The sequence below is a fragment of the Nanorana parkeri genome, unplaced genomic scaffold (genome assembly GCF_000935625.1).
Source record: "Nanorana parkeri isolate BGI_ZX_2015 unplaced genomic scaffold, ASM93562v1 scaffold1205, whole genome shotgun sequence".
In the NCBI taxonomy this organism is placed as follows: domain Eukaryota; kingdom Metazoa; phylum Chordata; class Amphibia; order Anura; family Dicroglossidae; genus Nanorana; species Nanorana parkeri.
In genome coordinates, this window is record NW_017307473.1 from 292,409 (window position 1) to 319,135 (window position 26,727).

Consider the following 26,727-nt stretch of genomic DNA (forward strand, 5'->3'; position numbering starts at 1 on the left):
GTCACTAACTGTCACACTTAGTGACAGTGACATACTTTGAACATCAAGCGCTGCCATGAGGGGGTTAAATAAAACAATTAACCCCCTTAGCGTGAAAAACAAATCTGCAGCTCAGCTGCATATTTTCATTATAGGGATTTAATTTTTACAAAAATGATAGCATAAAAATATATATATTTTTTATTTAGTTTTTACACTTTACAGTATTTTTAAAAAATGTTTTACACTTTTTTTTTTATTGTATCAAGCAGTCATTGTGAATGGATCCCACTATGACGGCTTGATAATTTCATAAATCTTTGGTTATTATTAGGCTGCTCCAAACTTAGGAATAATAATAACCTTAGTGACACTGATCCTTCCTTACATGCTGATCCTGCAGCATTTCAGGATCAGATGCCACTAAAGGCTTCTGATCCTTCCCACAAGGACCAGAAGCCTGAAACAACGTTTCAGCATAGAAACATGTTGCTTAATGTTTCTATGCTGAAACATTTTGCAAAAAGCCGGTACACATTGGGGTTTCCCAATCCTGATCTGTACCAGCTGTCAAACTGTGACAGCAAGTGCTGTAAGTACCGCACAGCTATCACTGTCAGACATCCGATTTCTGAAAGAGATCGGGTGTTTGTAAAAGCTTAACTCTTTCATTAATAGATGCCTCAATACTGAGCAATACTGGCATTACAAAGCCCCAAATAGCTGCTCATGTACACACATACATTCATTTGGGCACTTAGTGATGTGGACATACAGTGTACGTCTCCCGTCACAAAGGGGTTAATATAGCTGTAGTCTCTCTTTGATGATGCCTACCCCTCTAGTGTTATATTCAATTCTCTGATTTATCATTAGACTACTATCATATGTTTCTGCATACATGAACAAGATGGCTCTACAGTGTTCTAGAAGCTCTATAATAATTTGTTAGGTTGAAGTTTTAATAATATTTCCTTGGGAATTAAGTTTACCTTCTAATTTTTTGTAGTGGTGTCTACAACAAGCATTTAGTTATAATTTATACAACATGCTGCACTAGGCCTCGCTGAACAATGGTGCCCTTTTTGCACAAGTTCTGGCTTCCTGTCAAGTTCTTTTTGTAATGTGATTACTTTAGCAAACACCACTATGAGAATGCACTACTGAAGGCAGTAGGGTTTATATGGTGGACTACTTTTCAACTCTACAAATCATCAAACAAGAGATGAAAGATGATTTCACTTCCAGCGCTATAAAGATCCATTTGGCTTGCTGACTCCTCTCATGATGCCTTTCATCACTTAACCCTACCTTTTCCCTTATTGACTTGTCCAGATAGGTACACGTGGGAAACAAAATAGGACAGTTTTTGTCACAATTTGCACATTTTGAGGCTTAGTGCTGTCCCACTCACCTCTCTGCCCTAAGCACTGGGCTACAAGTATGGTAACTACAGCCCTGTTTGTGGTGCATTTGAGTATCTCCCATAATGTAGAAATTGTTTTATTACTGTATATTACATATTACAAAGAATTTCCAACATCTCAAACTGCAGAGTGCCAGACCTTAAGCTCTAGTTACATACTTGCTCTAAAATGAAAAACTTACCCCAGCTTTTCTTTATCTGTTTATATGAAGGTTTACAACAAATGATTCAGCCATATATTTGCCTTTGACCTAGGTATCTGCAAATTATATCTGCATGGCTAACACCAAAAACACAAACAAACTGATGCTTAGTGCCCAAGTGTTTTTTCAAGTATACATGCGTAGTAATAATAGCAGGTTTTGCATTAACAAATAAGGACATTTGAAGTATATGAGAGATACAATCTGCTATTTTTGTCTGGCCTTTTCAAGGCTAAATTGCAAGGTTTTGTTGAAAAGGGGCTGGGTACTGCCATGGGGGATATGTACCAAAAAAAAAATGCCAATTAGCAGGGAGAGAGTGTTTTAATGTGGCTTAAACAACAACACTGAAAATACACAAATTTAAATTGCATGCTTGGGGGAAACCTTGAAGCTGCACATAAGGTTTTGGAACAGTATGGGGGGAATTTATCAAAACTGGAGCAGACAGAACCTGGAACAGTTGCCCATGGCAACCAATCAGCATCTCTTCAGTTTGCTCAGGTAAGATTTGAAAATGAGACAGAGAACCTGATTGGTTGCAGTGCAAATCTGCTCCAGTTTTGATAAATTCCCCTCAAAGAGTTTACCCTTTAAAAGTGACATAAAAAAAGAGTGCTATTTCCACAAAATTGCAGATCCCCAGCCGGCTTCTGGTTTGTAAACAAACCAGCTGGGGATCCTGGGTGATGTTGTCATTGAGCAAATATGGTCATGACCCAGGATAGCCAGCTGGTTATTCACGGTGCGTGTTTTTTTTTTACATTTCAATTTTTTTTTAAAATGAGTAATAAAAGGTACTTATCTCGTACATTTTCCTGGGAGGAGGCAGATATCTTAAAACCCCTTATTATAAAGAGAGTATTTATACTCTGGTAAGTCCCACCTCAAGCCCTCACATCCGTTTTGGAGGAAAGCACATATAGATCAAAAGAAGGTAAAGTTGTCTTGCAAGGTACTCTCTCAATATTGATAGGTATGTGGCCGGGTAGGGTTTAGGAAGGGGGGGAGAACACTTGCAGCTCTCCTTTTCTGGTCACCCAGGCTGGATGCCTTGGTATGGACCTAGTTGAATTTTAAGGGGGACCACAGACCTTTTTGTTAAAGATTAAAATTAGGGATGCACCAATACCAATACTGGTATCGGTATCAGTGCCGATGCTGAGTATTTGGGCAAGTACTCGTATCCTCCCAAATGCTACCGCTGCCTATCCGGATACCGTAACTTCTGGTATCAGGAACCCGGGCGGCGAGTCATTACATGCTGCCCGGCTTCCTGGTCGAGAAGCCGGCTCCATGCTCCCTCATCACCAAGGAGCATGGAGCTGGCTTCCAGGCCAATTAGGAAGCCCGGCGGCATGTAACAGCTCGCTGCCCAGCTTCCTGAATGGCCAAAAAAGCAGGCTCCGTGCTCCCTCCTCACCTGGTGACGATGGAGCATGGAACCTGCTTCCCGGCCAATCAGGAACCCGGGTGCCGTGTAATGAATTGCTGCCTGGCTTCTTTAATGGGTCTTCCGGTATCAGTATTCGGTATTGGCGAGTACTGAAGAAAAAATATCGGTACCCGTACATGATACCAAAAACCGGTATCGGTGCATCCCTAATTAAAATAAAAAAGGCATAGTGTTCCCCTTAAAATTCTATCCACGCCCTTATCCAAGCATACAGTCTGCATGGCCAGGAAAGGGAGGGAGAAGAGCATATTGCACCATACCAGTCCACATGCCTTTTACCACAGAGAGGTGGCCAAGCAGCATCCCCAGCTGATTTGTTTTGAAACATCTGTCTATATTGCTGCCACCACTGAATGGCACATCTCCAGCTGGTTTGCTTACAAACAACAGCTGAGTATTGACCCCAGCAAACTGGGTAAATTTGACCAGTTTGTTTGGAGGTTTGCTGAACTGCAAAATGGCTGGGATCAGGTCCCGACGCTCATCCCCAATGTTACTATTTGTACTCAGATCAAATCTATAATCAAAGTTATTCACAAACAGAAAGAAAAAGATAGAGAGATGATAATGCACATAAAGAAAAGTCAATTCAATCATCTATATCACTTTTGTTATATGTTTACATCTAAATGGCAATGAATGTCACTATATTTGTAAGAATGTTTTACACTTAAATGTCAATCTTACCTAACATTGTCATGTCTTTGAATGTAAATTTTATGGAAAATTCTATCAGGTGGCTTCAGAAAATCTTCTTTCATTTCCATGGCAACATTTCTAGGTAAAAGGCTCATTAAAAGACGTTCCTACAAAAAAAAAAAAGTTTCTGATTTTTTTATTTCATACAAACTATAAGATACATAAGCAGGTATTTAATAGTTAAAGTATTATTAATGTTAGTAAAATCTCACACAAATTAGCACAACAATAAATACACCAAAAAATTGGTGATTTTTTTTCTTCAATTTTAGCCCTTTTGCATGCATTTTTTAATGCTCTGCTGTCTAAAACAACCTCGAACAACAACAACAAATACACTTAAAATATGTGGAAAAAAGGAAAGGCAATAATTTGTATTTATTTGATGTATGACCACATAAAATGTTTTCATCCCATGTTCTTAATTTACCTTCTCTGTGTGTAATCACTGGTCCTGTGTGTACACTACAGCCCATTCGGAAAGATTTTCTTTTTCTAAAACTTAATGGGAAATCTTTTGATTGGGCTGTAGTGTACACACAGCCCATTGATTACACACAATGAGAACATAAGATGAATTAATTTCATGTAATTATTTTACACTAGGCTTAAAGGATTAGTTCACCTTTAAATCACCTTTCCAAAAGAAGTACCTCTGCATTCCAGCACCTGTATGTATTAAAAAGCAGTCCTCCTTTTAAAGTAAAAAAAAAAAAAGATGTTTAATTTCCAAAATATACCTGCAGGCCATGCATGGCCTCTCCCCAACCTGTCTGTAAAACTTCTAGAGTGGGTGACTTCGTCCTGCCTACATGGCAAAAGTGTCCAGCCACTGAATGCAAAGCCCCATCAGCACAGGAACAAGTGCTCTGGGTCTGCACTCTTTACCTCTCTGTAACAACAACAGTACAATGGAGGGAGAGCACATTGGTTATGCAAGGTTGTGAATGAGCCAGAGTGCTCATTCCTGTGCAGATGGGGCCAAACATTAATTTAGGCAGGACGAGGAGCTTCAGTGTTGAGAGGAAGGGGAGAGAGAAAGTTCCTGGTCATACCCTTGTTCACAGTATGCTCCAGTGCCTGATTACAGTCAGTACAACAATTACTAGCCTACTAACAGTTCCTGATTGATTACAGCCAGTACCACATGTACCAGCCTAGTAACAGTGCCCACTTCCTGATTAAGACCAGTACCAGCCTAATACAAATGCCTGTTTACAGCCAGTACCAGCCTGCTGCCAGTGTCTTAATACAGCCAGTACCACCCTAATACCAGTGCGTGATTACAGCCAGTACTGGCAAATACCAGTCTATGATTACAGCCAGTACCAGCCTACTACCAGTACCAGACTAATACCAGTGCCTGAGAACAGCCAGTACTAGTCTACTAACAGTACCTGATTACAGCCAGTACAGCAATTACCAGCTTACTTCCAGTGCCTAATTGATAACACCCAGTACAAGCCTAATACCAATGCCAGATTACAGCCAGTAGCAACATACTACCAGTGCCTGATTACAGCCAGTACTAGCCTACTACCAGTGCCTGATTGATTACAGCCCATAAAGCCAGCACCAGCCTAGTACCAGTACCTGAATACAGTCAGTACATCCAGTACCAGCCTAATACCAGACCTGATTACAACCAGTACAGCAAGTACCAGCCTACTAACAGTGCCTGATTAAAGCTAGTACAAAAATATTTTTTTTTATTGGAAATTGTATGTTGCATTGTAACATAAATTGCCTTTAGGTATGATGTGTAAAAGGGAACACATTACAAACAGAGGGAATTTCTCAAATTTTACTGCAAAGGTGTAAATACACTGTAAGTTGGACACCATTATACTAGACAGATGCCTTGTCTTTTGCCCCTGCTGCAATGTCACAACTTTTTCACCGCCCACACGACACATTTTGTCAGATTACTTCCTCTCCACTTCAAGCTCTCTCCTGTGATGGACTACAACCTCACGTTTAGTTTACTAATTTGTATTGAAGTTATAGTCTTTCACAGGAGCAGCGGTGGCTACTTTTCAACATACACAGGGACCATGGGTGTTAGAATCCAGAGCACCTCCAGGTGGCGCTGGAGCTGAGCCCTGCAGTTCCTGGGCTCACCTGCAGGATTCTCCAGGCAGCCAGGGGCTGCTAGGTGCCAGACCACCACTGGGTGGTGCTGGTACCTGCAGCTCCAGTGCTCACCTGTGGGTGTCTCCCAGCTGCCAGGAATCAGCCCATTAGCTATTGCTCCTGAGAGGGTATTTAAACCCTCCCTGCAGTCTGGACCTTGGCTCAGGATTCTGTTGCCTTCCCCTGTTGTCTGAGTCCTCTGGCCTGAACCCTGATACCTGTATGCTATCTTGTACCCTGGGCCCTTTTTCCTGTGTTTTTACACCCCTTGTATGTTCTAGGTGTTGGGGTTTACATTATTGGTTTATGGTTTATGCCTGTTGTGGATTGTTTCTGTTAGTTTGCTAGGTATATTAAAATATTTATATATACCATACTTGCCTGGTCCGTGTGGTCACACGTGTTTGGTCTGCCTGTATGGGTACCTGCACAGGTGTGGGGTCACCTGTGCCGGTATCCCTGACAATGGGGAACAAAAGTAGCCACCCTCCAGAAGGAAGGACAGTGTCGGCACCAATTCAGAGATGATTTGAGGATCTACAGCCACGTTATACACAAATACACACGCCCCTCTGAAGAAGCCCCGGCTATCGGGGGGAAACACGTCAGGGTAGTGTGTGTTTCCGCTTCCCAGAAACACCCGCCATTGACTTTTCAAACGTGCGGGTGACTACGAAATATCTCCACAGATTCCGAGTCTAAGAGACGGAGCGAACCCGATGCGGACACTGCCAAAGCACAGCAGCAGTAGAATCTGTTTTAATTGCGTCTGAGACCGGAGGACAGGAGCGAGCCTCTGTCAGTGTAAATGCACACAACGCTCCATCGTTGCCGTGTTATCGGACACACCCCTGTGGGGACTCCACTATATTTTACCTTTAAGTGCGGCCGCACTTGTGGAAACAGGCTGAGGGAAAGACATCCACAGAGTCTCTGATCCGCAAAGGAAACAGATCCTTTGGAATTAAATTGCCATAAACGGATACAGCCTTCTGAAATAACTACATGCATGTATGGCTGCGGAATTTAATCAGGACTGCCCCCTCTCGGTCGACACGCAATGTGAGTACAGCTCCGATACTCTGTTCCAATTTTTTGATACATTACTTTTGTATCCACATCAGAGACTTCCTGCCTCTTAGGAGATCTATAGATCTATAGATCATACACCCGTATCATTATAATAGGGTGATTCTAGGGAAGCTATTTTAATTGTTTTTAGATGTTTTGTTATAGGTGTGTTCACGTGTAATTGTTCTTCATTAAATTTTGATATACAATATATTCATTTGTTATTCATTAGACCATCGCCATTTCAGGGATTTCTATTTATAGGGGATAACCATTTTTTGAGCAGTCAATTGAAACCCTGGAATTTGGTGATTAATTTTGTTTCACACAGCGTAAAACTCCTGTTGTTTCCCTTTTTTCTTATACACAAATACATTTTTGTTAATAGTTAAGATACTTCAATGCATCTTTAAGATTTAACTCCTGAGTTTAGAGTCACTTTAAGGTGTATAGACTTCTGACATCCAGCCAAAAGGCATAACAAAATGTGTAGGTGTACACTGAGTGCATGCATCTTTTATTAACTATCTTTTCTAGTGTTTAATAACTCTTTTAAAATAATCTGAATTAGGAAATGTGAAAAAGACCCGAGGTATTACTTTAATTACTCGCGTTTAAAAAAAAAAAACCCAACTAGCAACCAATTAAGAATTTCATATTTAATTGGGATTTCTCTTGTGATTCAATACCTTTTTAGACTTGAAACCAATATCTGCCCCTTTAGCAGTAATTAATAATTCCTAAAGGAAAACTAAAGTTGTTATTCAGTTAGATAACTTCACATAAAAGTAATTATCACCGTTCTCATGTTTTGTTATGTTGTGTTAATGGAGACTTATGACATTTTACAGATATAAATCAAGCTCCCACAATACTCTAGTTTAGCTGCCTATTAGGGATAAGTGATCTGATCTGCATGAGTGAGTCTGCTGCAGATCAAGAAGGTGGAACATGCATGGATAATGAGTGATACATACCATGGCAATTCGTGTTATTTTGCGATCATAAACCATGTTGCGACGCTGGCAGGCATCCCATCCCTTCAGTTTTCACAGCACATGCAGCAGACAAGCAGTAGTGTGATATGTATATATACTCCCCTATATAATGATCTTTAGGGCTGCAACCAACTAATTGATTGATCGATAATAATCGATAATGAGAATAGTTGCAAACTATTCTCATTATCGATTAGTTGGTTGGATCCCCTAACTCTCTCCTCCATGCTGGGAGGTGGTCACAGCAAGGAGTGGGTGGGTGCAATAGCCTGCTATTGGCTATTGCAATTTGAAATGGCCAATAGCAGACCGGCTATTGCACCAGCCCACTACCTGCTGTATGTAAATTCAGCTGCCAACTGCAGAACCTTGCCACTGGCAGCTGACATTCCCTGGCTGAAGCCATTCAAGTGCCATGTGCTTACAATACAATTATTTTTGTAACATTTATTAAAAGGTGGGAAAAAAGGTAATTTTTAGTTTCGGCAAGACAAATTCTGTTGCGGGAGGAGCACTGCAGTGCCATTCATTTCACGATGTTGTACGTTCCAGTGCAGCGCGATTGCAAAAAATTGTGCATGCAGTTTTATTTTGAAGTAAACTTTATGTTTGTAACACTCCATTTCTGTATTTTATTGTAAATTAAGGAAGTTTTTTTATTTTATTTGTCCGATTAATCGAAAAAATATTGGGCCAACTAATCGATTAAAAAATCTTTGCATGCAGAAGCAGGTTGCTATTTTATATGTTATTCTAAATAGAAGGGTGGGAAAAAGTTGTGACTGCTTCTATGTAGAGCATCAGCTACATGTTGGAGGGAGAAAGAATTTTGCAATACTACCCTAAGTCCCTGTTCACACTACATGATGCGGGGACACGTTTTACCAGCTGCATTTGAGGTGTCATTAGCAAGCAATGATGCAACGCGCATTTTGATCATACATCAAAGCATGCGCTTTGGCATGCATTCACGCAATGTGAAGGTGTGAACGGGGACTCAGTGTCATTTCTATGCATTTTGCATGACCATCACGGTACCGATCACACTGCCTGTGCATATGCTAAATTGCTTACAGAAGAGGCTAAAGTGCCGTGGATGCATTTCTTATGGCATTTCTTCTGGCAGTCAAACTATTTATTAGGGATGCACCGAAATTTCGGCTGCCAAAAAAATTCAGGCAAAATAGACAAAGCCCAGCAGGGAGGAGAGAAACTGTCAGAGAGCCGAGCGGGGCAGGGAGGAGAGCACTGTCAGCGGTGTCACAGGAGGCCGAGCTCTCCTCCCGCACCACCTGCTCAGCCTCCTGTGACAGCAACTCAGGATGGAGGGCAGGTTACAAGCACTCAGTGATCAGGGCTGATCACTGAGTGCTTGTAATTAAATAAGGACATGTTTACTGTGTCCCCAAATAGTAATGAACAGGAAGTGGTCTACATCTCTCTTGTATTAAAAAAGGTATAGACTTTACAGAGACAATTAATCCGGCCCCTGTACAAAGCATTAGTAAAACCTCATCTGGAATATGCAGTTCAGTTCTGGGCACCAATTCACAAAAAGGATGTTGAAAAGTGCATAGAAGGGCAACTAAACACATAAGAGGCATGGAGGAGCTCAGCTATGAGGAAAGATTAGCTGAACTGAATTTGTTCTCTCTTGAGAAAAGGCGATTAAGAGGGGATATGATCACCATGTATAAATACATAAATGGTTCATATAGTGAACTTGGTGCAAACATTTTCACTATAAGATAACTGCAAAGGACAAGGGGGCACTCTTCACATCTGGAAGAAAAGAAGTTTAAGCTTCTTCACAGTAAGAGCTGTGAAAATATGAAATAGACTTCCACAGGAAATAGTTCTAGCTAGTTAATTGTTTAAAAAAAAATCTAGATACATTCATAAACGCTCAGAATATAACTAGATATTAACATTTTAGAAGTAGAAAACATCAGAGATTGTTGATCCAGGGAACATCTTATTGCCTTATGGGATCAGGAAGGATTCTTTTTCCCCTTTTGAAGCATATTAAACAATGCTTTTTTCTATAGGCTGAACTTGATGGACTTGTGTCATTTTTCAATGTATCTATGGACTCAGTGTGCAAGGTGGAAAGTGCCAAAAGCAAAACACGTTTAATTTTATTCACACTCTTGCATTATAAAAATCTAACATACTTCAAGGGTTCAAAAGGACCCGCTTCATCAGGGCTTGACACTGTTGAATGAAGCATATACTGAAATGATAAATTGGAGGGATTCTGAGGGGCAATTAGTATGATCACTCCAGATAGAGTGATCTGCCAGAAATACACTTAGCTCTTAATTTCCTATTGCGGGCTGCCAACACACATCATTTTTGGGGACTATGGTGTGAGCCCAGCCCCTTTTCTATTGCTAAAATAGTAAAGAACTCCCACTGTCTTCATCTTCAAAGCATAGGGACTAAATGACTTGTAGTCCTAAGATTAGAACCAGGACAATGAGTGCAGAACACAGGACTTCTCTAAATTTCTTAAAAAGATCAACAGTTTTTTTTGCAGTAATAAACAAAACAATTTAAATTGTATGTTTAACAACCAAAAATGTTAATTGTTAAATAGTTTACACACACTTTAAAGACAGGAGGGAGAGGAGCAGCAGCAGCCATGTGATTCCAACTAAGCTTTTACGTGGAGCTACAGTGCCACTCAATACTCCTTGTTCTCAGCACACAAAAGCACCTTGGCCCTATTCATTTGGTGCATTGCAAGTATTAGTATACGAACAGACCACACTATCCAGAAAATTCCAATACTTCAGACTTTATTGAAATTCACAGCAATTCCAGAGTAACAGTGTATGTAACAGGAAATATCTCTATGAATAAGCCTACGGGTAAAAAAAAATTTTTTTTTTTAAGTGTTAAGAAAATAATTGAAAAAAATTTATAAAGAAAATAAAAAAAAGCAGCATGGGGTCCCCCTCCCAAACCATACCAGAATTTTTAGGTCTGGTAGTAATGTTAGGAGGGATCCCAAGTTAAAAAAAATATGCTTGCAGTGTTGGAGCTCTCCAGTGGGCGTAGCGCGCTGATGACGTAGGACGCCGAGTTCCCGGTGTCTCAGCCGAACACGAGCACATCTGAGAAAAAGCAGCGGCCGAATCTCTTCTGCTCCATTCCCAACCCGGCGGTTAAACCACAGTGGTATCTCCCGTGTCCCCTGCAAATGGGAGGGTAGAAAAAATAGCAACAGCCGCAGTCTGCAGCCCAGATGAGTCGGAGCTTCACGACGCGAATTAGGACATATTTTTCAGGTACTAGATCACGGCTGTCACAGTGAGAGGGTGTCAGGATGGCGGCACCCATCTATCCAGTAGAGACAGGCCGCGATCATGTTACTGCACAAGATCATGCTATACCTGATAAGTTTGCATATATGTCTGCCCAGGCCTCTCCAGGGGGGAGGCAGGAGGCAAAAAGGAATACAGGACAGATTCCATATAGTCCAAAAACTGTTCATTTGTTGATGCAAGAGGGGGAGGGTCAACAGGACATAAGGGAATGCTTGCGTTCTCTCCCGAATAAGGAAGATATGGAAGGATACATGGCTAGATTGGAAGCAACATATAAAGAGGAACTGCAGGCTTTGAAGGTAGATATTACCAATATTGGAGAGCGGGTAAGTGCAATGGAGGAGAGTATGGACTTATATTCATCCAGACTAGATACACACCAGCAAGCTATTAATAAACATTCAAAACAGATTCAGGATATGATGACATTGAAAATAGGAGCAGACAAAATAATTTGCATTTATGTGGTATACCCGAGTCTGTGGAGATACAGAACCTTTCTTCAACAGTAAAGTCGGTATTAAATGGTATATAAGATAAAATTCCAGAGACTGAATTAATAAATCGACAGATTCAGGACATTGGAGGACTTATCAGGCTTTCTGGACATATTAGAAATACCCCCAATGCAATTGCCAGAGTGGCCAAATTAATTAAAGGAATTAAATGAATTAAGCAGGGGGATGCATCACAAAGAAAAGAATGGACAGTAATAAAGTCACGTGGAATACATAAGAAGTGAATAAAAAGAAAGGACTCTCTTTTTTTTTTGGTGTTTTTTTTTATTTATTTTTTTTATTCTGGTGTGGTTTTCCCATTCCCATATTATATTTTGTATATTATCTTTTTTTTAATAAAATGGTAAAGAAGGAAGTGTATGGGTAGTGGGAAGGTATAAACAATCATTTATAATTATGAATATAAGTAAGCATAACATGTTTGGCCATAGCAAGTTATGTGATAAAATGGCTAGCTCGTGTTGGGCCGGGGGCCTAGGCGGATAACTATCTGGCCCCTACGACCCCGGTATAGCCTTTGGTTTTAGGGCTTTCTTGTATGGTTCATGTGGGACATAAGGTAAATGTCCTGTATACAAGAATATAGAAAATGTATAAATGTGGTGAGAATAGAAGGTATATTAAGGTATAAAATGGGTAAGAATGATAGAGCTTGGATGTGGGGATTGATATGTTATGGAGTGTATTGTATGAACAGGTCTTCTGCGAACTGTACCTTGAGGGCTATAAAGCTAAGAAATGAATAGACTAGCATTGGCTACCTTTAATGTTAGGGGTTTTAACGTACCAGAAAAACTTTCACAGATTCTATATCATTTTCATTATTAAAAAAAATAGATATCCTATGCCTACATAGGATATGTAGGCATAGGAGAAACACATTTTACAAGAAACACATTTTAAGACGGGATTAAATCCGGACATAAGAGATAAATACTATACAAAATGGATTCATAGCACAAATCCAGATAAAAAAGCAAGGGGGGCATCTGTGGCAATACATAAAAATGCGCAAATTAATGTGACAGATACAGTTATAGATGAAAGAGGGAGATATGTGTTTTTGAAATTTATTTATCATAATCAAATGTTTTCATTGGCAAATATCTACGCCCCAAATAAGGGACAACATAAGTACTATATGCGGGTTTTGAGCTATTTGGGGCCGGCACAAGTTTGGTGATGGGAGATATGAATTTAATCTTTGACGCAGATTTAGATACTACGGTAAGCCCTCCCTTCCAGGAGTTGCTTTAAAAAGACTTGGACTTAGAATGGACAATATGAGGTTAGTGGATGGATGATGTATACTATATCCTAAGAAACGAGACTTTACATATTATTCCAAGGTCCACAAGTCATATAGTCGAATTGACCACATATGGATGCAACAGCAGCTTTTAGATTACTATCCAGAGATTGATACAGATCCGATATTATGGCCGGATCACTCACTGGTGTCTTTGACATTAAAAATAGAAAAGGGGAATAAAGGAATGGGATCACTGAGACTTAACAATAACTTATTGAATGATATAGGTTGTCAAAAAGTAAAAGTGACCCATACAATAAATCATTTTATAAAAGATCATCTTAAAGACACTGCGCCAAGCCCTATACAATGGGAGGCCTTAAAGTGTGTGGTAAGAGGTATCATTGTCAAACACGGATCTAGATTGAAGAAAGAGAGGGCACGAAAGTTGAAGGGATTATTCCAGAAACTATATGATTTGGCTATGAATAAGGCGAATGTGAAAACAGATTATTCTACTCAATTAAAAGAGACGAGAAGAGACATCCGCAATGTTCTGGACCAACAAACATTGAGAGCTAGGAATAATAATAAGAAACATTATTTTGAGGAAGGAAATAAGTGTGGAAGATTGTTAGCTTGGAAGATCCATCCAAGGGCCCCCAATACCTACATAACTCAAATTAAAGATAGAAACTGGATTTTGCAATATTCACCGTCCTCCATAGTGGAAACCTTTAGAAAGTTCTATGCTTCTCTATATTCAATACGAGGTAAATATGCAGATATGCCTCAAAATAAATATATAGGTAAAATAAGAGATTATGTAAAAGAATCAGGTATGCCTGGGCTTACACTGGAGGAGGCAAAGGGAAATAAAAGCGGCAATATCCTCTCTCCAGGTTAATAAGGCACCGGGTCCTGATGGAATCACGGCTCGTTTTACAAGCAATTCGAGGAGCAATTAAGACCCTTTTTTCACGAAGGTATGTAATTCTGTAACAGAGTTATGTCCTTTTCCCCTTCAGACATCCCATATATCTGTGCTCCCAAGACCAGGGAAGGATCTATCTGAATGTGGACACTTTCGCCCAATCTCTCTTATTAATATAGACCTTAAATAATATGCAAAAGTGTTGGCTCCTAGATTAAAAAAGTTCCTACCTAAAATTATACATCCAGACCAAACTGGGTTTGTCCAAGGGTGGGAAGCTAGGGACAGTACTACTAGGTTCATTCATTTGATAGCACTCACCCAGAAGGAACATAAGTCACTATGCCTTTTATCAGTCGATGCCCAGAAGGCATTCAACAGAGTAAATTGGCATGTTCTTAGGGAGTCTCTTCTGCAATTGGGAATAGGAGAATCATTTATATCCAAGGAAATGGCATTATATATACATCCCACGGCAAGGGAAGGGTGCATGGGGTTCTGTCTGACTCTTTTCCTATACTTAATGGCACTCGTCAGGGATGCCCATTATCACCCCTACTATATGTTATAGTAATGGAACAATTAGCTGATACTATTAGACAAAACACCTCGATTAAGGGTATGACCTCTCGAACACAACAACATAAAGTGACACTATATACAGATGATTTACTTTTATTTATAACCTCTCCATTAATATCAATACCTAATATACTTAAAGAATTTGAGAAATATGGGGATTTAAGTAACTTTCACATAAATATATAGCGAAGTCAGAATTTTTGAATATACCATTAACAGATAAAATACAACCCTGTATCAAGGAGAAATACCCATTTAGATGGCAGTAAAACTATATTTCATATCTGGGCATTAATACACCTAAAGATCTAAATACACTATATGCTATTAATTTCCGAGATTGGTTAGAAAGATTTTTACTCATTTCCTTACATGGAACTGTCTACACATGTCGTGGTTGGGTAGAATAAGTGTCCTCAAAATGGACATCCTGCCCAAGATTCTGTATAGGTTTCAGACAGTTCCAATTTTATTACCGAGCTCTTTTTAAAAAATTTGAAGTCAGCAGCAATGAAATTTGTGTGGGCCACGGATTAGTGCGAAAGTATTAATGAGACCGAAACAAAGAGGAGGCCTAGGAATACCTGCTCTATACCATAAAGTGGTAATATTATCAAGATTACTAGACTGGATACATAATGGTCAAAATAAGGGGGGGGTGTAAAACTAGAAGAGGATGCTTCGCCTGCACATTTGATGAATATGCCTTGGTTGCCAATTGAGCATAGACCACAACGGTCTAATTTGCCATTTTTAGTATATCCAGTATTATGAATTTGGGATAGGTCTCTTATTAAATATAATTTGTCTTCTAGACCTGGGCCATTAACTCTTATTATAGGAAATCCGCAATTTTCACCTGGTATGCAAGTTACTTCCTTTCTAATTATTGAGAACGTACATCCTATACAAGTATGGCAGGTTTTAGAGATAGGAAAAGAGGAAATGAAAAAAGAATTAAGACCAGAAAGTCAGAATAATGGGAAAACATGGATGGAAGCCATGCAGCTAATGGACTATAAAATATATCTTAGGGCCTATAATACTCTGAATAGACCATTTACTCCGTTAGAAAAATTGTGCGTATCAAGATCACCTATTAATCATACTTTGGCAGTAGTGTATGGTCTTATGAGGGAGGAAGAGGCTAAAGGTCATACAAAGTATATAAAAAAATGGGAACAAGATATGGGGAGAGAATTGACGGAGAAAGACTGGTGAAGAATGTTTACTATGACACCTCCTCTTTCTACCAGGAAAAAAATTATAAAGTACTGTCTAGATGGTATAGGTGTCCAGAAGGAATTAATTATATAAATCCGGAAATATCTGATAGATGTTGGAGATGCAATAGAGAGGAGGGAACTTACTTGCATATCTGGTGGAGTTGCCCTAGACTACAGCCGTTGTGGGAATTGATATTTGAAATTTACCTCTATATGGAGTCATCAAATATAGAGGGTGGTCCTTTAATTGAACTACTATCACTGATCCCTGGATCTATTAAAAATATAAAGGAAGATATCTTAAGATTCATGCTGGCAGCAGCTAGAGTTGATATATCTCGTAGATGGAAATCCACAGAAACACCTTCTTTAGAGAGTTGGGGGAATATAATGGAGGAGATAAGATATATGGAAGAATTAAGGGCAAGAGAGGTGGATAGGAAGGACAAGTACGATAAGATCTGGGGGAAGTGGGAAACATATAGAAATTCAGAAGAGTTTAGGAACCCGTAAAAGAGGGCTAGAGTGGAAGAGGAGAGATATAGAGGAGAGGAATCCACATAGCTGGATATAAAAATAAAATAAAATAATATTAATATAAAGAACTTTATTTCAGGAAGGGTTGCCATATGACTTATCTGAACCAAAAATGATTTCTTAATATATAAGTGACATACAATTTATTCAAGACACGTTCCAAACATACCAAAAGTTTTCGGGCCTAACTATCAACGCATCCAAATCAACCATACTACCGTTGACATCTCGAGCGTCGCACACGTTAGGCCGCTCTCCTATATTCAACATTGCCAAGGGGTCCATTGTATACCTTGGCCTACACATAGGCACCACTCCTTCCTCATTGTATACTCTCAATTATCCCCCTCTCTTTGACAAGATCAGAAGGGAGCTGGTGGCATGGCGGGACCTCCCTCTCTCGCTCTTTGGCAGAATACACCTAATCAAAATGGTAGCCTTTGCCAGGCTACTTTACCCGATGCAAACGCTACCTCTGCTCCTGAAGCATAAGGATGTCACATCCCTCAATAACATTTTCTCTGCCTTTATTTGGCAAGGGAAAAGGGCAAGGATCGCCTTACCAAAATTATTCCTGCCGAGGGGTGAGGGGGGTATGGCTTTTCCCAATACCAAATTATATAATTTAAGCTGTCTCCTCAGACATTCAGCGGACTGGATAGGCTCATCATCATATTATTCTAACTTCCAACTAGAGACCGAGATGGCCCACCCTTGGAGGCTCTCCTCCTTGCTCCACAGCCCGTTTTCCAATATACCTGCTTCCCTTCGCACAAATGTTCTCATAAGGGATACAGTAGTGGCATGGAGGGAGGCTCACAAGATAGCGAAATTAAACCCATATTTCTCTCGACATCTCCATATTAGAGGGAACCCAGCTTTCCCACAGGGAGAGGAATACAGAGCCTATGGTGCATGGGAAACCAAGGGGATATCTAAATTTATCCATGTTATATCTAGAGACACAGGAAAATTGCTCACATTCCCAGAACTCAGAGCTAAATATCAAATAGCCAACCAGGATTATCTTCATTTCGCACAGGTTACTGCATATATGAAGAAATCGAGCTATGCAATTCCCCTTTCCTCCGCAAGCTCACTTATGGTCACGATTCTCTCGGAGTGAAAGAAGTCTATATCAGATATTTATTCCCACCTGAGACAGGCGAATGTCCATCCTCTGACTGACTCAAACATGGTAAAATGGCAGGAAGATATTCCCACAGATCAGATAGTTGGAAGACTGTTAAGAGGTTACCGCACTACCTGTAAAGCAATGGTCAATGAGCAGTGGAGAGAAACACAATACAAAATTATGCATAGGGCATACTATGCCTTCCAAATAAAGCGCAAACAGGGCTTGGCCAAAGATTATTTGGACCACTGCCCCAAATGCAAGCTAAAAGCGGCCTCTCTCTTCCACTGCTTATGGGAATGCCCAGTGATACTGGCATTCTGGGCCAAGGTAGTGGACTTCATTACAGGGGTAGTGGGACGCCAGGTTCCTCCTTAACTTACTCCATTTAGAGAAACTGGACGCAGAAATGCTACTGACAGATAAGAAAACAGCTTCCTTCTATGACAGGTGGCTACCATATATTAATATAGTTTTCACGCAGGAGGAAAAAGAGACATTTCTATCTCCATTTAAATATACCCCCAGTGCAATATATGCACGACTAACGGATCCGAAGGAAAGGTTGCCATATGACTTATCTGCACCAAAGCTGATGTCTTAAAATGTCATTGATTGTAATGTTTTGTGACCGTAATAAGTTAACTGATTCTGATTGTAACTGACTTACTGTGTTGAAGCAAATGAGAAAATGTATAAATGACTGTTAATATCTTTAATTGAAAATAAAAGAAAAATGTTTTGGGAAAAAAAAAAAAGAACGTTATTTCTGTGTTAATTGGGGTATAGCTGGTCCCTCTTGAGGTAATTGAATTTATTGGTTTATAAATATCAACATAGCATTCGATCTGTTGGATGGGTTAGTTAAGGGATGAGAGTGGATAGATTGTTGGAGGGTGGATGTTAAGGGGGATAGTGGTAAACTATAGAGGGGGAGGTGAGGGGAAAGAGGGAATGGGTAGAGGCACACATGATTGTTTTTGATAATGTAAAGGGAGGGAGAGATAAATACACAAGGTGCTTAAGTACTAAATGAAGTAACACAGATACCCAATATAGGGTATCCTAAGGTATAAACACAAAGAGGAGAGAGAGGGATTATACACAGAGAAGGAGTAGATGGGGTGACAATAATTAAATTATGAATAACTAATAACACATGAATCTATTAGTGAGGTGAGAGGAGAGGGAAGGAGGGGTTTAACCCTTTCCCTGCCAAGGACGTACGGCATATGGAGGAACAAAAGTGTTCCTGGCTGGCCAGGTCCGTTTGCCGTACGGACCTGGCATTTACAGTTCTGCTATAAGCTCATGGTCGTTTTAGCGACCATGAGCTTATACTAGAACTGTGCCCCGGACTGTCCCCTTCAAATTAATAGCTGTCATCAGCGGATAATAAACAAAAAACCCCCCCCCCCCCCGAGGCAACGCTGCTGCCGGCCGCCTGGCATCTGAAGTCTCTCAGAGACTCCATGGATCTCAGAGACTCCATGGATCCCTGCTGCTGTCCCCCGCTTGTAGGGTATGTGGCAGCGGGGATCCATAGTAAAATCACCGGCGGGGGAGCGAGCGGCGGCTGGCCCCAATTCAGCATGGCATAGTGATTGGAGCCGCTGTCATCCTGTCAGTTTTTGGATGACAGCGGCTCTGTAGCGTGGCCGAGCAGGGGATCAATAAATATCAATGATATCTATCGATCCTCCTGTGCAGAGCAAACACCGGAGTGATCGTCTGATCACTCCGGTGTTTGTAAATAACTGGGGACACATAGTACTATGTCCCCAGTTATGAATGAACAGGTTGTGATTTACATCCTGTTCATTCAAGAATTTATGAATGGGGAGTAGCACTCACTATAGAGGCTCCTCCCCATTCATAAACTGATTATAGTAAAAATATTTACTGTCAGTTTCTGAATGAATGGGAAGCCTCTGTACTGAGTGCTTCCCATTCATTGAGTGCTGGGACTGCAGAAAAAGAAATTGAGGACTCTGTGTCCACAATTTCTTTTTCTATTTCAAAAGGGAAATGTCAGGGGAATAAATTAATATTGTTAAAAAAATAATGTGTAAAAAAATGAATAAAAAAAACCACAACCCCCTCCCTCCCCCCACACACATAACATACCCATGCACCATAGGCAGCCGTGTGAATAACCGACCCGAAGTGAAGTGAACCCAACGCTGTTCGGCTATTCACTTCAGGCTTGTACGGCTGATTTCAGCCATACACCGACTGAAACCAGCCGTACATCGGATTGCTGCGGCTGGGTTTGGGTCAGCCGAACATGCTTAGCATGTTCAGCCGACCCGAAGTGCAGAAGGAGTTCGACTCATCTGATCCAAAATCTGGAACGGCTGAGCCGAACCTCCTGCAGGCTACTCGCTGCTGTTCGGCCTATTCTCATAGGGGCCGAACAGCAGTGAGTGAATATCCGAATGCCGCTTGTCTATTCTGCTCGGTACCTCTGTGGTACCAAGCAGGATAGAAAAAGTAGGAAATAAAAAGAGAAAATGATTGGGCGGAGCTAGCAGTGACAGCTAGCTCAGCCAAAATGTTTTCTATTAGCCGGGACCAGCTGTCATTACAATGAGAGCTTGTCGGAGCTGGCGGTGATATCAAAGCCGGCTCCAACAAGCTCTCATGACAGTTTAGCGTTCCTTGGTCACTAGGTAACCAGGAGATGCTGAACTGTCATTGCACACTGAGAACCCGGCAGAGCTGCCGTGATATCATGGCGGCTTCACCGGGTTCTCAATGTGTAATAACAGTCTAGAGTCCCCTGGTTACTAGGTAACAAGGAGATTCTGAACTGTCATTACACACTGAGAACTCAGCGGAGCCGTCGTGATATCACTGAACCGAAGGGGGCAGAAGCTACCCGAAGGATCAGCCAAAGCTATGGCTAGATCCTACGGCAGCTTTGTGAATAACCCCCATAGTCATCATAGTCCTGTGTCCCCAGTTATGAATGAACAGGCTATGATTTACATCACTTCCTGTTCATTCATGAATTTCTGAATGGGGAGTAGCACTCACTATAGAGGCTTCTCCCGATTCAAAAACGGCTTGATAGTAAATATTCTACTATCAGCAGTTTCTGAATGAATGGGAAGCCTCTGTACGGAGTGCTTCCCATTCATTGAGTGCTGAGGCTGCAGAAAAAGAAATTGAGGAGTCTGTGTCCTCAATTTCTTTTTCTATTTCAAAAGGGAAATGCCAGGGGTCTGTTTAGACCCCAGATATTTCATCGTAGCCCCCGACAACCCCCCCCCCCACAACAGTAAAAACTAATAATAATTTAAAAATAAGTAAAAAATTAAAAAAAAATTAAAAATGTAAAAAAAATGATTACAAAATAAATAAAAAATATTTTTTAAAAACTAATAAAAAAGCACAACCCCTTCCTCCCTCCCCCCACACACGTAACATACACGTGCACCATATTGTGGTGTACGCAATGCACATGCGCTGCAGTGCGTTGTTAAAATGCATCGCAGTGCATTATTTTTTTATTTTTAAAAAACATTTTAACTGCGGCAGAAATGGCAAAGCTTTGTAACGCATTGCCATGCGTTGCGATACCTTGTGTTGCAATTAAATATACGCCTGGATCATTTTATCACAACACAAACACCAACACAGCGTAAAAACTATTTTTAACATAAGTCGCTTATTTACAGTTTTGCGTACCTTCATTGTTTTACCTTTTTGCAAAAAGGCGCAATTTCAAATTTGCTAATATTTGTTATTAATTAAGAAACAATGTAAAATCTGCGCTTCTGGACGGGGTGCGATGTGAGAGCTGCTGCGCTATGTTTTGTGAAGATGATGAAAAAATGTTTTTTTGAGTGTGCAGCGCTATTAAAGTGAATAAAGTGTGATCCCCTCTTCGGGTATATAAAAAAGTATATAAATAGGTTACGAACAAAGTTAATCGATCCTAAAAGGTAGGGAATTCTGTAGAGTAGATATACAGATTTAATATATATGGTGACAAAATAATCTATTGTGTTCCAATGGCGGTGAAAAATATTTGTGGCATTTCACAAATAATTTTTCACCGCCATTGGAACACAATAGATTATTTTGTCACCATATATATTAAATCTGTATATCTACTCTACAGAATTCCCTACCTTTTAGGATCGATTAACTTTGTTCGTAACCTATTTATATACTTTTTTATATACCCGAAGAGGGGATCACACTTTATTCACTTTAATAGCGCTGCACACTCAAAAAAATTTTCATTTGTTATTAATTAACTCAATACAGTTTAATCTTTTAGATTTAGTCAGAAAATGTTTTTTGTGTGTACTGATACTGATTTTAGTGTACTTTTATCAATTGAATTGTGTATTTTTATCGGTTTAATAATAATTTGAGAAACATTTGCACAATTATCGCATGGCATACAAATTTAGTAGCACCATCTTTTTATTCTACTGGGCCTGCACTTTCAGAAAATATATGGGGCTTGGAAGCGAAAGGGTTAATACACAATTTAGGTCTGGTAGGAATTTTAAGGAGGGACCCCACCCCCACAAATGAGGGGGAAAAAAGGTGGGGTCTCCCTAAACTTCCTAACCGGACCCTTAATCCGAGCACAGGACTGGCAGGGAAGGAAAGGAGGGGGATGAGCAAGCCGATAGGGACAAGGGCCTCTTCCCCACAAGCCCTGGGGTATTGGTTGTGAGGGTCTGGGGGCTGTGGGGCTCATTTGCATCGGGGTACCCCTTTAATAAAGGGCACACAGATGCGCCCCCCTTTTGAATAAGTAAGGGGTACTTGTATGCTGGCAAAATATAAACAATTGGGCGGAGCTAGCGGTAACATCTATTGTGAATAGCCCGTGCAGCAGCCCTTCGATTCAACTGAACCGAAGGGCTCCGGCGGCCGAAGTGAGCCGGAGGGTCAGCCAAAGCTACGGTTGGATACTTCGGCAGTTAAGTGAATAACTGTCTAGGTCTTGCAATTTCAGTCCACAGAAAGACATATTGTGTCATTCCACGAGAGTAAATTAGAAACTGAGTGCATTGTTGTCTGATTAACAGATATTTTTCTGTACTTGTGTAGGGTCTTAAAAGAGATAAAACATGTATTGCAAAGATGTACTGCATATGGTTTGTTTTTTTGTTTGTTTTTTTCTCTGACTTATGCTTTAAGAAAATCTGCATTTATGGGACGAGAGTAGGTTTTTATAGTTTGATTAAGTTTTTACCTCTTTATAAAACCCCATGTTTACAGAGTACCCCCTGGTGGGTATGAACAATATAAAAAAAAAAACTTCTGACATGTACATTTACCAGTAACAGTAAGCTATGTCAAATTTACTATAGGGATTATTCCCTCAAGTCAACAAACGTGACCCCTAGGGTATATATACCACCATTTGAGAGCTAGAGCATAACATAACCTAATTCCATAATCAGAAACATACAATAAGTGCACTGGTGTTTTCTTTTGACTTGAAGAAAAATGTAGAGATATAGACAGGATTTCTGCCATTTTTTTTTTCTTGGTTTCCTGAATATAACAATCTCTAAAATGTCTTCATCACACTGCAAAACATCTTTCGCTTCCTTTATTCTAGTGAAATGCAGACACTATGTGACAGTACTTAATTTGCTGGACAGTGGTAGAAGTGGTAGAAGAAAAGAGCAAGAGTTATGTAAATATGGGACAGAGCTCCCATATAGTGGTCAGCTTCTAGCTGTGCAGTTGGGGAAACTATTACACAGGTAGAGCGGTTGCAAACTCTTGCAGGAGGGCACAAGTGATAAGCAGATTGTGGCTCTCTACATTTTACACCCCTGAATGTTGTTTTTAAGTGCTTTTATCATTTGTAGTACCAATGGAGTAATGTCAAGGAGTTCCTGAGGACGCTGTTTAATACTAGGACGTATGGCTGAAGAAAATTTAAGAGCCCGCTGTGATGTACCCGAGTGTGGTCCAAGAGTTCCAGTGAATGGCAACTTATATGGGAATTGGTTACCAATGGTTGATTGGTTGAAAGGGAGTTCAGTGATACAAACAAGAAATGAAAGAAGATCTGTTCTTCGGGCTTCATTGTGGAAGCCCCCTTCCCTGGGTGAACATGAACCAGGGAACATATTCCCTCTGGATTATTGAGAGATGAGAGGAGATAATGAGAATGTTACACTTCAATGCATGCACCAATTAGTCACCTGTAGAGGCCTATGAGATTTGAAACTTTGATTTACTGTGTTCAATCATTTGCACGATGCTATTTATTCCAACATTTTTTAAGTCACAGTAAAATTTCTCAGCAATGAGTAGTGTCATGCTTTCTTGTCTCCAGAAGTGCTATAAAAGAACCTTTTTGCCAGGGATGGTATGAGTATCGAGCTGAGAATAGAAGAAGGCAAGATAGTCAGCAAACATTTGGGGTTGACTACCCAGTAGAGGTGCACCGAAATAGAAATTTAAAAACCGAAACGAAACCGAAATAAAAATAATTGTCAGGCCGCAACTGATACCGAAAATGTTTTTATTTTAAGTTTTTCAAATTTTTTAAATATTTTATTTTTATTTTTTTATAAACTTTTACAAAATTGTATATTTATTTTTATTTATTCATTTTTTATTAAATATTTTTATTTTTTACTTTACTTTTAGGGGCTTCAGGGGGAAATATTAGGAGTCTAAGGAGACCCCTGATATTTCCCTTTTAAAATAGAAAAAGAGAGTCCTCAATCTCTTTTTCTGTATCCAATGTTATCAATGAACAGGAATCCTCTATGAGTGCTCCTATTCATAGATACCTTGAGAATATAGTATGTTTACTATAACCACAATCATGAATGAACAGGAGGAGATATAGATCACTCCCATTCATTTATAATTGAGGATATAGTAACCATACCATCTCCTCAATTATGTACAATACACTCAGCGATCACTGATCAACTAAGTGTTTGTAGCCTGCTCTCCTCCCTGACACACACTGTCACAGGAGGCTGAGCGAGCGCTGCGAGAGGAGAGCACAGCCTCCTGTGACAACGCTGTCTCTACCCCCACACCGCTCTGCCGCAATGTGATAGGCAGCCGAGCGGTGTGGGAGGAGAGACACCGGCCGCTCACAGCGCTCTCCTCCCGCAGCACTCGGCCGGCTGTCACTTTCTCTCCTCCCCGCTGGAGGAGAGAAACCTGGGATGCGCCGATGTATCGGCAGGAAAATTGCACTTTCAGCATTTAGCCAAAAGTGCCATTTTCGGCCGATATGTTTCAGTGGCCGATATATCGGTGCATCCCTACTACCCAGTATTGAGCTAAATTGCATAGAGACTGATACTTAACTCTTCAAACTGGTGCCCTATGTTGCCCTGAAGGGCTGATCTTCTGAGCAAAGGTATCTTCAGGGGACTACCGAAAGTTAGGAAGGGGTAGTGACCCCCAACCAAAGTGAAGCTCCAAGCAAATTCTGGTTTGGAACAAACTGATTCCCTGCATGTTCGGGCTTTAGCAAATCAATGTTATCATCCTTAGAAGTAGGGATGCACCGATACCGTTTTTTCAGTATACAGTATTCAGATACTTTGCTTTTGGTACTTGTCGATACCGAGTACAGATACCGGTGCTTCCGTTGGCATGGATCCGGTTTCCCAGGCAATTTGATTGCCCAAGAAGTTGGCTCCATGTTGTCTGGCCGGCTTGATTGTGCTTGGCCAGGAAACCAACTTCCCAGCCCATCAGCATAAAGCCAGCTTCCTGGCCAATCAGGAAGCTAGGAGGCAAGTAATGACCGCCTCCCAGCTTCCTGATTGGCCGGGAAGCCGGCTCGATGCTGATTGGCTGGAAAGCATCATGGAGCTGGCTTCCCAGCCAATCAGGCAGCCGGGAGGCAGGTCATTACTCGCCGCCCAGCTTCCTGATCTCACTGGAAGCTGGCTCCATGTTCCCCTTCCTCTGACCGGAAGTTCCGGTATCAGGGAAGGTATCAAAGCATTTGGGAGAGTAAAAGTACTCGCCCAAATACTTGGTATTGGCACCGATACCAATACTAGTATTAGTATCGGTGCATCCCTACTTGGAAGTCAACACTGCTGCACACTGCTCCAAAACAATAAGAAAATAATGCAAACCTATGGAATTATCTGCATATATTAACTAATAGCATCATTGTAGCTGAGAACAAAGACTGACAGCTCTAACGTTTACAAAGCCAGCTCCTGCAGTGCCTACAGCCCTCCTTCTAGACAATGGAGAAGATACATGCCTGCACAACCTATCAGCATGCAATGCCACTTGGAGGGCAAGGGGGGTTATCTATGGATATACAAATAGCAAGTTTTAGAAAATGACTATTTGCATGGTTAACACCAGCACAGGGTGGCACAGAAACATACGCGCAACTGTTAAAAAAGGTACAAGATTAAAGTTTACATTGTCTGCTACAAACTATACTTATTAGGGATGCACCGATACCGATACCAGCATCGGTATCGGTGGCGATACCGAGTAATTGCATGAGTACTCGTACTCGTGCAAATACTCCGATACAAAAAACGAGTACCTGTGCCGCGTCCGCCATCTTCAGGGACCCGAAACCATCGCACACAGGACCTCCATCGCGTCTTCAATGAAAGAAGATGGCCGCAAACTCCTCCTCCAAGTCCTCAGTCATCTGCTCCATTCTGACCTCTTCCCCCGCTGATTGGCTGATTGGATGATTGACAGGCTTCCTCACCAGCATGACATACAATTATAGATGTTCAGGTATGCAGATCTGTTTGTATAATGTGCTCTCATTCATATATGCTAATCAGCTGAAACCATGTGGGAAAGAAACTGATTTTTTAAGAAGGAGGTACTATGTAACTTCCTTGTTAATCTCCCACTGGAGATTAATACGTGTATTTCAGATACCAGCGGACACCAAAGGATAATACGTTATATGAAACGTATTATCCTTTGGTGTCAGCTGATTAGCATATATGAATGAGAGCACATTATACAAACAGATCTGCATACCTGAAGATCTATAATTGTATGTCATGCTTTTTTTGTGTTTTTTTAAACCAGTTAGTGATATGATGTCCAAAACTGATATTTTATCTAATAAACTCTTTTTGTAATTGGAATACTTGTCCCGATCCTCTGTTAACCCTTTTTAAACCAGCCACTCTTGTTAGCTGGTTTATCTTTTTGGTATATAGGGTTCATTTTGGTTACGGATCTGGTTGACAAAAATGAGATAAAGGGTAATTTAAATGGTTCGGA

General features: G+C 40.6%; 1 protein-coding gene across 1 annotated transcript in view; it reads right to left on the reverse strand.

Annotated features, from left to right (window-relative positions):
- ADCY1 (adenylate cyclase 1) overlaps positions 1-26,727 on the reverse strand; it is a 329,625-nt gene that overhangs the window by 212,637 nt on the left and 90,261 nt on the right. Inside the window, exon 3 of the mRNA XM_018568544.1 lies at positions 3,752-3,870. Within this exon, the coding sequence (XP_018424046.1) occupies positions 3,752-3,870 (119 nt within the window). The remainder of the gene's footprint in view (positions 1-3,751; positions 3,871-26,727) is intronic.